The 15,350-nt window shown below is 46.1% G+C and overlaps 1 protein-coding gene across 1 annotated transcript in view; it reads left to right on the top strand.

The window, feature by feature from the left end:
* Positions 1-15,350, top strand: part of LOC308138902 (bifunctional heparan sulfate N-deacetylase/N-sulfotransferase 2-like) — a 97,467-nt gene that overhangs the window by 62,331 nt on the left and 19,786 nt on the right. Inside the window, 9 exon segments of the mRNA XM_080521208.1 lie at positions 528-2,157; positions 2,567-2,654; positions 5,987-6,141; positions 6,498-6,683; positions 10,813-10,926; positions 10,928-10,942; positions 11,793-11,975; positions 14,645-14,741; positions 14,822-14,945. Coding sequence (XP_080377334.1) covers positions 1,087-2,157; positions 2,567-2,654; positions 5,987-6,141; positions 6,498-6,683; positions 10,813-10,926; positions 10,928-10,942; positions 11,793-11,975; positions 14,645-14,741; positions 14,822-14,945 — 2,033 coding nt within the window. The 5' untranslated portion in view covers positions 528-1,086.

The raw sequence follows: 15,350 nt of genomic DNA, 5'->3' as shown, positions 1-15,350 counted from the left end.
GACATCATGGGGGAAAGAGGAGAGTGACATCATGGGGGCCAGAGGAGAGTGACATCATGGGGGCCAGAGGAGAGTGACATCATGGGGGCCAGAGCAGTGCAGCATTACACAATGCTGTCGCGCACTAGTTATATGCTTACTCTGAACTTACTATAAACAAACATTTAGAACACTGCAGCTTGGCTGTTTAGGATTATGTGGGTCAATAAGTCTGACATGTGAAGACATTAAATGTATGAGATGAATCTGGTTCAGTTCACCGCCTCACCATGAGCACTGCCAGTTTCCCTCATCTCCAAAATGTACGTGTGTGAAGTCCAAAGTTGTGGTACCGGTTTGAACATTCTCCCACAAAGTTTATTTTTCTAGATCACAAACCTTGTGTGAGAAGTGTCGTATGCATCTTTTAGGACCTGTTTTGTGCTTCAGCAGCCTTTATAGATGAAGCTCCACAACTGGAAGGTTTCACCACTTGTGCTGTTGTAGTGATGCTGAAGTTAAAGGTTCTGTCTCTGGTTGTCCTGCAGGTTTCTTCCTCTGGGAGGTCCAGGCTGGACGGGCTGAAGGGCTAAACCGGGACAGTGTGGACGGGCTGAACAGGAACAGGCTGGCGGGCTGAAGGGCTAAACCGGGACAGTGTGGACGGGCTGAACAGGAACAGGCTGGCGGGCTGAAGGGAGCTCGGTGCAATGGCCACTGCAGACGCAGCGTAGCGGCGAAGTCAACTGCTCCTGCGGCTGCTGACACTTTGCCACATGGACTCCAGTTTGGGTTGAGACGCTGAAGCTGCTTAGAACGGAGAGGGCGCAGCAGCACACTTATATTCAGGATTGTGGTTCTCGCAGAGGAACGTCTGTTCCACCTGTTAGCTCGTGGTTCTGAGTCTCCATTGAACCAGCAATTATCCTACTGCAGGTCGCAGCCTTGGCACTCTGGATCTCGAGGTAGAGGTAATGGACGATGCTGGCCATGGTGACTTAGTGTAAATGGCTGTTCTTCAGCGCAGCTTGGTGCTGGTATCTACTGCTACACCCCTCTCCTACCACCCCTGCTTGCTAGCCAGACTCACCTTCGCCCTCCAACACTATGGTGGGTGCAGGCTTGGGCGTCAAGCTAACGCGAGGGGTCCGCAAGCTAGAGCTTTACCGCCTCATCATGGTGCTTATCGTCTTCTGCCTGCTGTCCATGGCCTTCCTCGCTTACTATGTCTCCAACAGCCCCAAAATCAAAGAGGCCCCACCTTTACCCTTGAGCGACTGTGACGGAGGCGGGGGGCTGTCCATCATGGTGAATACTGGGACTGCCGGAGGAGGGCCGGGTGGCCAAAGGGCACCTCTTTTCCTTCCCCCACGCCAGAGTCGACAACAGAAAGTGAAGGCTGTGGACAACTCCCGGACTGAGCCGGTGGTGCTGGTGTTTGTGGAAAGCATCTACTCCCAGTTGGGTCAGGACATTGTGGCCATATTAGAGTCCAGTCGCTTCCACTACCAGTCAGAGGTCACTCCTGTGAAGGGTGACATGCCAACACTGACCAAGAATAACCGTGGACGCTACTCTCTGATCATCTTTGAAAATGTCTTAAAATATGTCAACCTGGAGACGTGGAACCGGGACTTGCTGGACAAGTACTGTGCCGAATACAGAGTAGGTATGATTGGCTTCTTCAAAGCCAATGAGAACTCTCTGTTCAGCGCCCAGCTGAAAGGCTTCCCCCTCTTCCTGCACTCTCACCTCGGGCTCAGGGATTACTACATCAACCCCAATGCGCCCCTGCTGTACATCACCAAGCCCAACCAGGTGGAGAAGGGCCCACTGCCCGGTGACGACTGGACCATCTTTCAGTCCAACCACTCCACCTACGAACCCGTGCTGCTGGCCTCCACCAAGTCTTCGGAGGTGCTGGCTAGCTTTGCTCGCAGCTCCATGCGCCCTCTCCATTCCACCGTCATCCAGGACTTGGGGCTTCATGACGGCATTCAGAGAGTTCTCTTTGGAAATAATCTCAACTACTGGCTGCACAAGCTGGTGTTTGTGGACGCCATATCCTACCTGACGGGGAGGAGACTGTGTTTGTCCCTGGACCGATACATCCTGGTGGATGTGGACGATATCTTTGTTGGCAAGGAGGAAACTCGCATGAAGATGTCTGACGTGGATGTGAGTAGAAAAGCACACTTGTGTTGAATTAGTCGGGAGTGGTCATTGCTCCCAGTAGTGAACCAACATCCATTCCTCCATTGTTCTCCACAACACTGAACTAAAGGCCAGAGCAATCAGATCTGTTCAGTTTCTATCCAACATCTGAATTTGCTCTCAGCTCCAATTAAATAATCAATAAATTAACAAATCAATTACAGGTTACAGATTCATTAATTACTTGCAGAATGTAAATGTCTTTATGTGTCCTGAAAAGCACTATATAAAACCAATGCATTATTATAATTATTATTATATTAAAAACTCGCATTGATCTTTAAAACTTCACTTTGAGCATTAGTTTTGTGTGACTGAAAGTTGAGGTTGTTGTGATGGACATTTGAACTTGGTGTTTCTTCTCCTTTCACAGGCATTACTCAACACCCAGAACAAACTGCGAGCCCTGGTCCCCAACTTCACCTTCAACCTGGGCTTTTCTGGAAAGTTCTACTATACAGGTGAGGTGGTGGCGTCTCGAGCTTTTGAAGAGTTGTACATAGGTGAGGAGATGGAGTGTGTACTCCTGGAGTGTTGTATACAGGTGAGGAGGTGGAGTCTGTAACTCCTGGAGAGTTGTATACAGGTGAGGAGGTGGAGCCTGTAGCTTCTGGAGAGTTGTATACAGGTGAGGAGGTGGAGTCTGTAGCTTCTGGAGAGTTGTATACAGGTGAGGAGGTGGAGCCTGTAGCTTCTGGAGAGTTGTATACAGGTGAGGAGGTGGAGTCTGTAGCTTCTGGAGAGTTGTATACAGGTGAGGAGGTGGAGTCTGTAGCTTCCGGAGAGTTGTATACAGGTGAGGAGGTGGAGTCTGTAGCTTCTGGAGAGTTGTATACAGGTGAGGAGGTGGAGCCTGTAGCTTCTGGAGAGTTGTATACAGGTGAGGAGGTGGAGTCTGTAACTTCTGGAGAGTTGTATACAGGTGAGGAGGTGGAGCCTGTAGCTTCCGGAGAGTTGTATACAGGTGAGGAGGTGGAGTCTGTAGCTTCCGGAGAGTTGTATACAGGTGAGGAGGTGGAGCCTGTAGCTTCTGGAGAGTTGTATACAGGTGAGGAGGTGGAGTCTGTAGCTTCTGGAGAGTTGTATACAGGTGAGGAGGTGGAGCCTGTAGCTTCTGGAGAGTTGTATACAGGTGAGGAGGTGGAGTCTGTAGCTTCTGGAGAGTTGTATACAGGTGAGGAGGTGGAGTCTGTAGCTTCCGGAGAGTTGTATACAGGTGAGGAGGTGGAGTCTGTAACTTCTGGAGAGTTGTATACGGGTGAGGAGGTGGAGTCTGTAACTTCTGGAGAGTTGTATACAGGTGAGGAGGTGGAGTCTATAACTTCTGGAGAGTTGTATACAGGTGAGGAGGTGGAGTCTGTAGCTTCTGGAGAGTTGTACAGAGGTTAGGAGGTGGAGCCTGTAACTTCTGGAGAGTTGTACAGAGGTTAGGAGGTGGAGTCTATAACTTCTGGAGAGTTGTACAGAGGTTAGGAGGTGGAGTCTGTAACTTCTGGAGAGTTGTACAGAGGTTAGGAGGTGGAGCCTGTAACTTCTGGAGAGTTGTACAGAGGTTAGGAGGTGGAGTCTGTAACTTCTGGAGAGTTGTACAGAGGTTAGGAGGTGGAGCCTGTAACTTCTGGAGAGTTGTACAGAGGTTAGGAGGTGGAGTCTATAACTTCTGGAGAGTTGTACAGAGGTTAGGAGGTGGAGTCTGTAACTTCTGGAGAGTTGTACAGAGGTTAGGAGGTGGAGCCTGTAACTTCTGGAGAGTTGTACAGAGGTTAGGAGGTGGAGCCTGTAACTTCTGGAGAGTTGTACAGAGGTTAGGAGGTGGAGTCTATAACTTCTGGAGAGTTGTACAGAGGTTAGGAGGTGGAGTCTGTAACTTCTGGAGAGTTGTACAGAGGTTAGGAGGTGGAGCCTGTAACTTCTGGAGAGTTGTACAGAGGTTAGGAGGTGGAGCCTGTAACTTCTGGAGAGTTGTACAGAGGTTAGGAGGTGGAGTCTGTAACTTCTGGAGAGTTGTATACAGGTGAGGAGGTGGAGTCTATAACTTCTGGAGAGTTGTATACAGGTGAGGAGGTGGAGTCTGTAGCTTCTGGAGAGTTGTATACAGGTGAGGAGGTGGAGCCTGTAGCTTCTGGAGAGTTGTATACAGGTGAGGAGGTGGAGTCTGTAACTTCTGGAGAGTTGTATACAGGTGAGGAGGTGGAGTCTGTAACTTCTGGAGAGTTGTATACAGGTGAGGAGGTGGAGTCTGTAGCTTCTGGAGAGTTGTATACAGGTGAGGAGGTGGAGTCTGTAACTTCTGGAGAGTTGTATACAGGTGAGGAGGTGGAGTCTGTAACTTCTGGAGAGTTGTATACAGGTGAGGAGGTGGAGTCTATAACTTCTGGAGAGTTGTATACAGGTGAGGAGGTGGAGTCTGTAGCTTCTGGAGAGTTGTATACAGGTGAGGAGGTGGAGCCTGTAGCTTCTGGAGAGTTGTATACAGGTGAGGAGGTGGAGCCTGTAGCTTCTGGAGAATTGTATACAGGTGAGGAGGTGGAGTCTGTAACTTCTGGAGAGTTGTACAGAGGTTAGGAGGTGGAGTCTGTAACTTCTGGAGAGTTGTACAGAGGTTAGGAGGTGGAGTCTGTAACTTCTGGAGAGTTGTATACAGGTGAGGAGGTGGAGTCTGTAGCTTCTGGAGAGTTGTACAGAGGTTAGGAGGTGGAGCCTGTAGCTTCTGGAGAGTTGTATACAGGTGAGGAGGTGGAGCCTGTAGCTTCTGGAGAGTTGTATACAGGTGAGGAGGTGGAGCCTGTAACTTCTGGAGAGTTGTATACAGGTGAGGAGGTGGAGTCTGTAGCTTCTGGAGAGTTGTATACAGGTGAGGAGGTGGAGAGGTGGAGTCTTTGTAGCTTCTGGGGGGTATTCCAGAAAAGAGGTTCAACAAACTCTGAACCTTGAGTTCAGTGCCTGAACAACCAGAATTTCATCACAGGTTCATCAATGGAGCCCCGATACCACTGGTCACTATGGCAACACCAAACCACTTCTTTCACAGTAAAAGTCCCGGACTAAACCCAGTTCTTTCACAGTAAAAGTCACGGCACTGCAGCAGCAGAGAAACGACTTAACATTTAACTTAAGATGACAGCAGAAATAATAAATAGGTGTAAAATCTGAATTTCATTGAGGAGCAATCCAACAGGAGGAAAGAAGCAGCTAAATGCTCTGATTGTACCTCAATTTGATTTTTATTTCAGTATTTAAATTGATGTAGGCTTTTTGAATGAAAAATAATTATTCAGAAGCTACTTCAAGAAGTAATTTAAACTCCGAACAAAATGTGGTTTGAACTCGTCCTGTTAATATCCTGAGTAGATTAACAGTGTTTAGACATTTTTATTGGAGTCATTTAAAATGTGACCATATGAACATCAACACTCAATAAATCATTAAAATACTACACACACACACATTTGTATGTTTATTAATACCCACCCCCCCGTTTCAGTGTGAGGGTGACTTCTTCTCCAACTGCTCTACACGCTGTTGCTTTACCAATATTATAACGAAAACTACCATTTCACAAAGTAACGTAGTGCTGTGTATTAAATGTGTTCTGATATGAGGCAGAGGTCGATTCAGGAAAGAATTAACTCTGGCGACGTAAATGATCTCAAATGACTCCTGGCTCGATGTGGATTGGGTTTGGAAATTAGGACAATCCTCTGTGTGTGTGTGTGTGTGTGCGCGTGCGTGTGCGTGCGTGTGCGTGCGTGTGCGTGCGTGTGTGTGTGTGTGTGCGTGTGTGCGTGTGTAGGGACTGACGAGGAGGACCGGGGGGACGACAAGCTGCTGCAGCACCGCCTGGACTTCTGGTGGTTTCCTCACATGTGGAATCACATGCAGCCTCACCTTTTCCACAATGTCAGTGTGCTGGCCGAGCAGATGAGGGTCAACAAGGTGTTTGCTCAGGTGAGTCCGGACATCCTCCCAGTGCTCTCCACCTCCTCCTCACATCTCACAGTGTTGATCAGTGCTCAGAATGGCAATATTCCTACTTCCTGTCGGGTCAATTCCAGAGATGGGAATTGAACCTGCAACCTTCCGACTGGGAGACAATGGCTCTGCCAGCTGAGTGTCTCCGTCGGGTTCAGTGTGTGTGTGTGTGTGTGTGTGTGTGTGTGTGTGTGTGTGTGTGTGTGTGTGTGTGTGTGTGTGTGTGTGTGTGTGTGTGTGTGTGTGTGTGTGTGTGTGTGTGTGTGTGTGTGTGTGTGTGTGTGTGTGTGTGTGTGTGTGTGTGTGTGTGTGTGTGTGTGTGTGACCCCCAGGAGCACGGCCTCCCAGTGGATCTGGGCTATGCCGTGGCGCCGCACCACTCCGGGGTCTACCCAGTCCACAGCCAGCTCTACGAGGCCTGGAAGTCTGTGTGGGGCATCCAGGTGACCAGCACCGAGGAGTACCCACACCTGAGACCAGCCCGGTATCGCAGGGGCTTCATACACAACGGCATCAAGGTACCACACACACACACACACACACACACACAGCTATGGTAATGAAAACACGGTGAAAAGTGTCTTCCAGTGCTTGCAGCAGTGTGAGAAGGTGATATTCCGTTCTCACTGGAAAACAAAGAGGTATGAGCACATGCACACAGTGTTGGAGGTGGAGTGCTGTGACCATCGGGGAAGTGTGCTGGGGAGGGCTTGTGGCCTAGCGTCAACCACACTGGCGTGGGTGGGAGCATGTTGCCACAAAATGGATTGACACACCATCCATCGCCACTGCTGACACTTGTTGACGTCACGAGTCTGTAGTGAGGTAACCACGACAACCAGCCGTCAGTGGCACAGTGGGACTTCTGTATGGTGGCAAAACTCCCAAAACAACTCACCGCACGCACTTCCTGCTCTTGCCCGTCAGACTTTTCCTCAGCGGAGCACACAGCTGGAAGAGTTGTATTTCAGATGACAGGTGGCACAGTGCACTGGGTGTCGGGGTGCACTGTTCATATATTTGTGTGTAAATATTTATAGTGGGGAATTGGCGATGGGTCAAAACAATGTGTATATATTTTGAATGTAATAATGATTTTCTGTTTGACATGTACTTTATTAATATATTTTTTCTGTGATGTTAATTTGGGGTGGGTTAAACCCCCCTTGGACTTTTGTTTCAGCCCAGCCTGTCCTGATTGGCTCAATCCAGGGTGGGGCTGAGCCTGTTTAAAGGGGCCCACTGTCAGTGTCAAGGGTGACTGAGAGACTGGGGGAATGAGTCTATGTCTGCCAACTTGCTGTGAGGCTAAAAGTAAATGTTTTTGTGAACTAACCCTAGCATTTAAAATAAGTCTAATTAAACACCGTCTAGCACCTCATCCTTGCCTCATCCTCGTAACCACAATCAGGCCAAACACACCCCGGGGTGACTGCTTCGGTCCCTCACAAGCAGTTTGGTTACATTCTGATACTAAAATGAGAAGCTTTTCTTCACTTTTCAATGTCCCTGATGTAATTTCATGTAATGCAATAATACAATACACGTAATGTGAACTAACAGATTAACCTCATGACACTGTTACACCTGGTCTGTGGTGGTCAGTTAAAGTGACACTGTGATCTAAAGGCCTCCAGACAACTTATTTTGCAGACAGCCGACCAGACAATGCAGCTGCTGCAATCAGAGACTCATTAGGATCCAAACCCAGAGCGTCCTGGACTCTGAGAGACGGAGTACTTTCTGTCAGCTGACCTGCAGGACCAGCTGAACTGTGTAGTGTGAACTGTAAGCTTCTTCATAGAATCCAGAGGCTTCAAGTTGAACTGGGTTACTTTACTGGAGGTCACAACGAGCATTAACAACTAGTGGAAGTAACGCCTTCTGATGCTGGTATGGTATACACTACTAATGTCTTTACCAGGAGTCTCCAACCCTGGCCCTCCAGGGCCTTGGTGATGACATCATCATTAAATTCAGGTCTGCTGAAGCAGGGAGAGACTAAAACCTGCAGGACACGGGACGTCTAGGACCGGAGTTGGAGACCTGGTCTAAACACAACTCTGCACTTCCTGTCTACAACACAATAAAAGCACCTGTGAACAACATTCTTCCGATTGTTGTAGTTAGAAGAATATTAATAACAAATAACACTGTACTTTCACATGCAAATGAACAAATGCCTGAAACTGTCCTATGAATTAATGAATTTCAATACTTAACACAATTCACAACATCATGAGACCACATCAGTTTGTTCAGACCAATTCATTTTCTTATTTTCACCCTGCACAAAGTTCTGTGATGTTATTTATAAGAACAGACTATTTATTGAGGGTTAGGGTTCTAACGACGGACTGAGAGGAGGGGAGAGCACAGAGCCCTCATGTGGCTACTGAGTACCAGCACAAGTACAACTGTGGCTTTTTTACCGGGTATTACATACAGTTCACATGTTTTCAATACTTCCTCCCTGTGTCTTTTCACAGTACTACACAGAACTAACTGTTGATGTCACAGTACTACACAGAACTAACTGATGATGTCACACTACGAGACAGAACTAACTGATGATGTCACACTACGAGACAGAACTAACTGATGATGTCACAGTACTACACAGAACTAACTGTTGATGTCACACTACGAGACAGAACTAACTGACGATGTCACAGTACGAGACAGAACTAACTGATGATGTCACAGTACTACACAGAACTAACTGTTGATGTCACACTACGAGACAGAACTAACTGACGATGTCACAGTACGAGACAGAACTAACTGTTGATGTCACAGTACTACACAGAACTAACTGATGATGTCACACTACGAGACAGAACTAACTGACGATGTCACAGTACGAGACAGAACTAACTGATGATGTCACAGTACTACACAGAACTAACTGTTGATGTCACACTACGAGACAGAACTAACTGATGATGTCACACTACGAGACAGAACTAACTGATGATGTCACAGTACTACACAGAACTAACTGTTGATGTCACACTACGAGACAGAACTAACTGACGATGTCACAGTACGAGACAGAACTAACTGATGATGTCACAGTACTACACAGAACTAACTGTTGATGTCACACTACGAGACAGAACTAACTGTTGATGTCACACTACGAGACAGAACTAACTGATGATGTCACACTACGAGACAACTAACTGTTGATGTCACACTACGAGACAGAACTAACTGACGATGTCACAGTACGAGACAGAACTAACTGATGATGTCACACTACGAGACAGAACTAACTGACGATGTCACACTACGAGACAGAACTAACTGATGATGTCACACTACGAGACAGAACTAACTGACGATGTCACACTACGAGACAGAACTAACTGATGATGTCACACTACGAGACAGAACTAACTGATGATGTCACACTACGAGACAGAACTAACTGACGATGTCACACTACGAGACAGAACTAACTGATGATGTCACACTACGAGACAGAACTAACTGACGATGTCACACTACGAGACAGAACTAACTGATGATGTCACACTACGAGACAGAACTAACTGACGATGTCACACTACGAGACAGAACTAACTGATGATGTCACACTACGAGACAACTAACTGACGATGTCACAGTACTACACAGAACTAACTGACGATGTCACACTACGAGACAGAACTAACTGACGATGTCACACTACGAGACAGAACTAACTGATGATGTCACACTACGAGACAACTAACTGACGATGTCACACTACGAGACAGAACTAACTGACGATGTCACACTACGAGACAGAACTAACTGATGATGTCACACTACGAGACAGAACTAACTGATGATGTCACACTACGAGACAGAAACTAACTGATGATGTCACACTACGAGACAGAACTAACTGACGATGTCACAGTACTACACGGAACTAAATGATGATGTCACACTACGAGACAGAACTAACTGATGATGTCACAGTACTACACGGAACTAAATGATGTCACATTGTGTGTACTATATGGTTACACCAACATCTGGTTGAACTTCACGCCAACAGCACCTGAGAAACGTATTTACTGAGAAAACTGCTGACATGTTCAGTACTTGCTGTGTTTTTAATCCAATGTGTCAAAATTGATAGAAGAAGTAAAACCTATTTAATCCTTCTACCATATCCAGTAATAACACTTCATAGCTATTCAGAGTTATACTGACTCACATTAATCTAAATGTTTAGCACTTTGTCTCATCTTTTCATTCATTTGCAGATAATTGTTCATTTCTACTTTGTTATGTAGTTTCATTGTTAAACTGTTTTACAAGCAAATCAAATGACGTTTTTAGGAGTGTCTTTAAGTTACAAATGGAATTCCAGTCTGGACCTTGTCGGATTCTGGATTCCATTCCTGAGCTGATCCAGAATGTGGCACGGTCTGGAATTAGCCAGCCTAGATTTAGAATCTGGGCCCTTACATACACTATTCAGTGTATATAGTATATTATATAATATACTATATACAGTAAATATTGAGATCTCTGGTTTAAGTTGTTTGAGTAAACTTCGGTTGATTGTCAGTGTTTGGTGAAACGTGAGATCACACAGTTTGAAGTAAGAGAAAGGTGAGATGACAAGCTCCTCCCCCTGTGTTCCAGGTTTTACCTCGGCAGACCTTGCGTCTCTTCACACACACCATCTTCTACCACGAATATCCTGGAGGCTCCAAAGAGCTGGACCGGAGCATCAGAGGAGGAGAGCTCTTCCTCACTGGTCCTCCTCAACCCTGTGAGAGAGAGACACCCACACACACACACACACACACACACACACAGACATAGACATAGACATAGACAGAGAGAGAGAGAGAGAGAGAGAGAGAGGAGAGAGAGAGAGATGAAGGAGAGAGAGAGAGAGAGGAGAGAGAGAGAAGAGAGAGAGAGAGAGAGAGAGAGAGAAGAGAGAGAGAGAGAGAGAGAGAGAGAGAGAGAGGAGAGAGAGAGAGAGAGAGAGAGAGAGAGAGAGAGAGAGAGAGAGAGAGAGAGAAGAGAGAGAGAGAGAGAGAGAGAGAGCGCGAGCGAGCTGTGGTAATGAAAATATGCCAGTATCACAGATAAACTGGTGAAAAGTGTCTTTCAGTGTTTGCAGCAGTTTGGTTCCAGTCTGATTTTTTCGCATACTAATGTCATGGATTACTTTACTTCCACCACTGCACCAGTGAAAGTTTTGATCCAGCTGCATGTGACACGGTGTTGCAGTAACTAGTAACTACACTACTTTCCTCTGAAGAGCCTGGACTCTCAGGAGGTCACACTGTTCCTCAGGAAATACTGAAAACAGCTGATGGCTCACTGATTGATCCTCAGCCTTTTTCTTCTCGTCTGCAAAGTTTCACTTATTGATTCCAATCACCAGAAATCATCTGCTCGTGTCTTGTTGTCAGCTTTTATTGATACATGAAGAAGCTTTTCTTCACTTCTCAATGTCCCCAATGTGATTTTGTGTAATACCATTAACAACTGAACAACAGATTCATCTGCTGACTCTTCAATCTGAGATTAAACCGAACTAACAGATTCATCTGCTGACTCTTCAATCTGAGATTAAAGTGAGCTAACAAATGTGTCTGGTTCTGCAGATCAGCATCTTCATGACTCACCTGTCCAACTACGGAAACGACCGTCTGGGTCTGTACACCTTCGAGTCCCTGGTGAAGTTCGTCCAGTGCTGGACAAACCTGCAGCTTCAGACCTTGCCCCCAGTCCAGCTGGCCGACAAATACTTCCAAATCTTCCCTGAAGAGCAGGAGCCGCTCTGGCAGGTGAGACTGGACCTGGTTCTTCACTGAGTCTGGTTCTTCACTGAGTCTCTGGTTCTTCACTGAGTCTCTGTTTCTTTACCGAGTCTGGTTCTTCATTGAGTCTGGTTCTTCACTGAGTCTCTGGTTCTTCATTGAGTCTGGTTCTTAACTGAGTCTGGTTCTTCATTGAGTCTGGTTCTTCACTGAGTCTGGTTCTTCATTGAGTCTGGTTCTTCACTGAGTCTCTGGTTCTTCGCTGAGTCTGGTTCTTAACTGAGTCTCTAGTTCTTCACTGAGTCTCTGGTTGTTCACCGAGTCTCTGGTTCTTCACTGAGTCTGGTTCTTCACTGAGTCTGGTTCTTCACTGAGTCTCTGGTTGTTCACTGAGTCTCTGGTTCTTCACTGAGTCTTTGATTCTTCACTGAATCTCTGGTTCTTCACTGAGTCTTTGATTCTTCACTGAATCTCTGGTTCTTCACTGAGTCTCTGGTTCTTCACTGAGTCTCTGGTTCTTCACTGAGTCTCTGATTCTTCACTGAATCTCTGGTTCTTCGCTGAGTCTGGTTCTTAACTGAGTCTCTAGTTCTTCACTGAGTCTCTGGTTCTTCACTGAGTCTCTGTTTCTTTACCGAGTCTGGTTCTTCATTTAATTTCCAGTTCTTCACTGAGTCTCTGATTCTTCACTGAATCTCTGGTTCTTCGCTGAGTCTGGTTCTTAACTGAGTCTCTAGTTCTTCACTGAGTCACTGGTTGTTCACTGAGTCTCTGGTTGTTCACCGAGTCTCTGGTTCTTCACTGAGTCTGGTTCTTCACTGAGTCTCTGGTTCTTCACTGAGTCTCTGGTTGTTCTGCTCTGTCCCATTGGTGTGTGAATGTGAGCGTGAATGGGTGAATGACTGATATGTAAAGCGCTTTGGGACTGCACTCAGTGTGGTTAGAAGGCGCTATATAAATCTAGACCATTTACCATTTACCATTTGTTCACTGAGTCTTGTTCTTCACTGAGTCTCTGGTTGTTCACTGAGTCTTGTTCTTCACTGAATCTCTGGTTGTTCACTGAGTCTCTGGTTGTTCACCGGGTCTCTGGTTCTTCATTGTATCTCCAGTTCTTCACTGAGTCTCTAGATCTCCACTGAGTCTGGTTCTTCATTGAGTCTCTGGTTCTTCACTGAGTCTGGTTCTTCACTGAATCTCTGGTTGTTCACTGAGTCTTGTTCTTCACTGAGTCTCCATGGTTGTTCACTGAGTCTCTGGTTGTTCACCGAGTCTCTGGTTCTTCACTGAGTCTGGTTCTTAACTGAATCTCTAGTTCTTCACTGAGTCTGTGGTTCTTCACTGAGTCTGGTTCTTCACTGAGTCTCTGGTTCTTCACTGAGTCTCTGGTTCTTCACCGAATCTCTGGTTCTTTACCGAGGCTCTGATTCTTCACTGAGTCTGGTTCTTCACTGAGTCGCTGGTTCTTCACTGAGTCTCTGGTTCTTCACTGAGCCTCTGATTCTTCACTGAGTCTCTGGTTCTTCACTGAGTCTGTGGTTCTTCACTGAGTCTGGTTCTTCACTGAGTCTCTGGTTCTTCACTGAGTCTGGTTCTTCACTGAGTCTCTGGTTCTTCACTGAGTCTCTGGTTCTTCACTGAGTCTGTGGTTCTTCACTGAGTCTGGTTCTTCACTGAGTCTCTGGTTCTTCACTGAGTCTCTGGTTCTTCACTGAGTCTGTGGTTCTTCACTGAGTCTGGTTCTTCACTGAGTCTCTGGTTCTTCACTGAGTCTGGTTCTTCACTGAGTCTCTGGTTCTTCACTGAGTCTGGTTCTTCACTGAGTCTCTGGTTCTTCACTGAGTCTGGTTCTTCACTGAGTCTCTGGTTCTTCACTGAGTCTCTGGTTCTTCACTGAGTCTGGTTCTTCACTGAGTCTCTGGTTCTTTACTGAGTCTCTGGTTCTTCAGTCCTAAACTTTAATCCCATAACTTTCCATCAGTAGGACTTTGTTAAACATTTAAAACAGTTTATTAAATGTTTATTAGTTTATTAAATGTTTTTGACAGTTTATTGAATGTTTATAGCAATTTGTTGAATTTCATCAGTTTATTAAACATGTATTAGGTTATGAGAAGTTCATAACATTTATTAAACATTCATTACTTTATTTAATGTTAATAGTGTATTGAAGGTTTACAACCGTTTATTGAATGTGTATTAAATGTTTATAACATTCATTGAACTTTTCCAACAGTTTATTGAAGGTTTACAAGTTTGTTGAAGATGTACAACAGATTGTTAAATGTTTATCAATTTATTAAACATTTATCAGGGTATTTAACAATCATGAGGTTTATTACACGTTCATAAGGTTTATTAAATGTTCATAAGGTTTATTGAACTTTAATAATGTTTATTAAACATTCAAAACAGTTTTTTAAAGTTCATAACAGTTTATTAAATCTTCATAACATTTATTACACATTCATAACATTTATTTAATGTTCATACTAGTTTATTAAATCTTCATAATGTTTAATGAAGATTTATAAGTTTATTAAATGTTTGTCACTTCATTATACGTTCCTAAGTTTCTTGAAGGTTTACAACAGTTTGTTGAAGTGAGAGGAGCTGAGCAGGATATTGAGAAGAGGAACTGAAGAATGAGGAGATGAAATGATGAAGTGAATAACTTCCACCACATCGTGTTCCAGAATCCGTGTCATGACAAGAGACATAAAGACATCTGGTCTAAAGAGAAGACCTGTGACAGACTCCCCAAGTTCCTGGTTGTGGGCCCACAGAAGACAGGTAGGGCCTGCGGTGTCTGTCCTCCTGCTCCTCGGCCTCCACTCTGCCGCTGCCTGGGTTTCACACTGCTGTGCTCACAGGCTCTACGGCACTGCATTCATTCCTCAACCTGCACCCAGCCATCACCAGCAACTTCCCCAGCCCCTCCACCTTCGAGGAGATCCAGTTCTTCACCGGGCCCAGCTACAACAACGGGATTGACTGGTGAGGCCGCTGCAGCACTCTGCTCCCTCCTGACCTCACTCCTGACACTCTGCTCCCTCCTGACCTCACTCCTGACACTCTGCTCCCTCCTGACCTCACTCCTGACACTCTGCTCCCTCCTGACACTCTGCTCACTCCTGACCTCACTCCTGACACTCTGCTCCCTCCTGACACTCTGCTCCCTCCTGACCTCACTCCTGACACTCTGCTCACTCCTGACCTCACTCCTGACACTCTGCTCCCTCCTGACCTCACTCCTGACACTCTGCTCCCTCCTGACCTCACTCCTGACACTCTGCTCCCTCCTGACCTCACTCCTGACACTCTGCTCCCTCCTGACCTCACTCTTGACACTCTGCTCCCTCCTGACCTCACTCCTGACACTCTGCTCCCTCCTGACCTCAC

This window comes from Blennius ocellaris (assembly GCF_963422515.1).
Source record: "Blennius ocellaris genome assembly, contig: SUPER_13_unloc_1, whole genome shotgun sequence".
Classification (NCBI taxonomy): domain Eukaryota; kingdom Metazoa; phylum Chordata; class Actinopteri; order Blenniiformes; family Blenniidae; genus Blennius; species Blennius ocellaris.
Note: the sequence above shows the minus strand (reverse complement) of the source record. Positions and strands in the feature narration are given on the sequence as shown.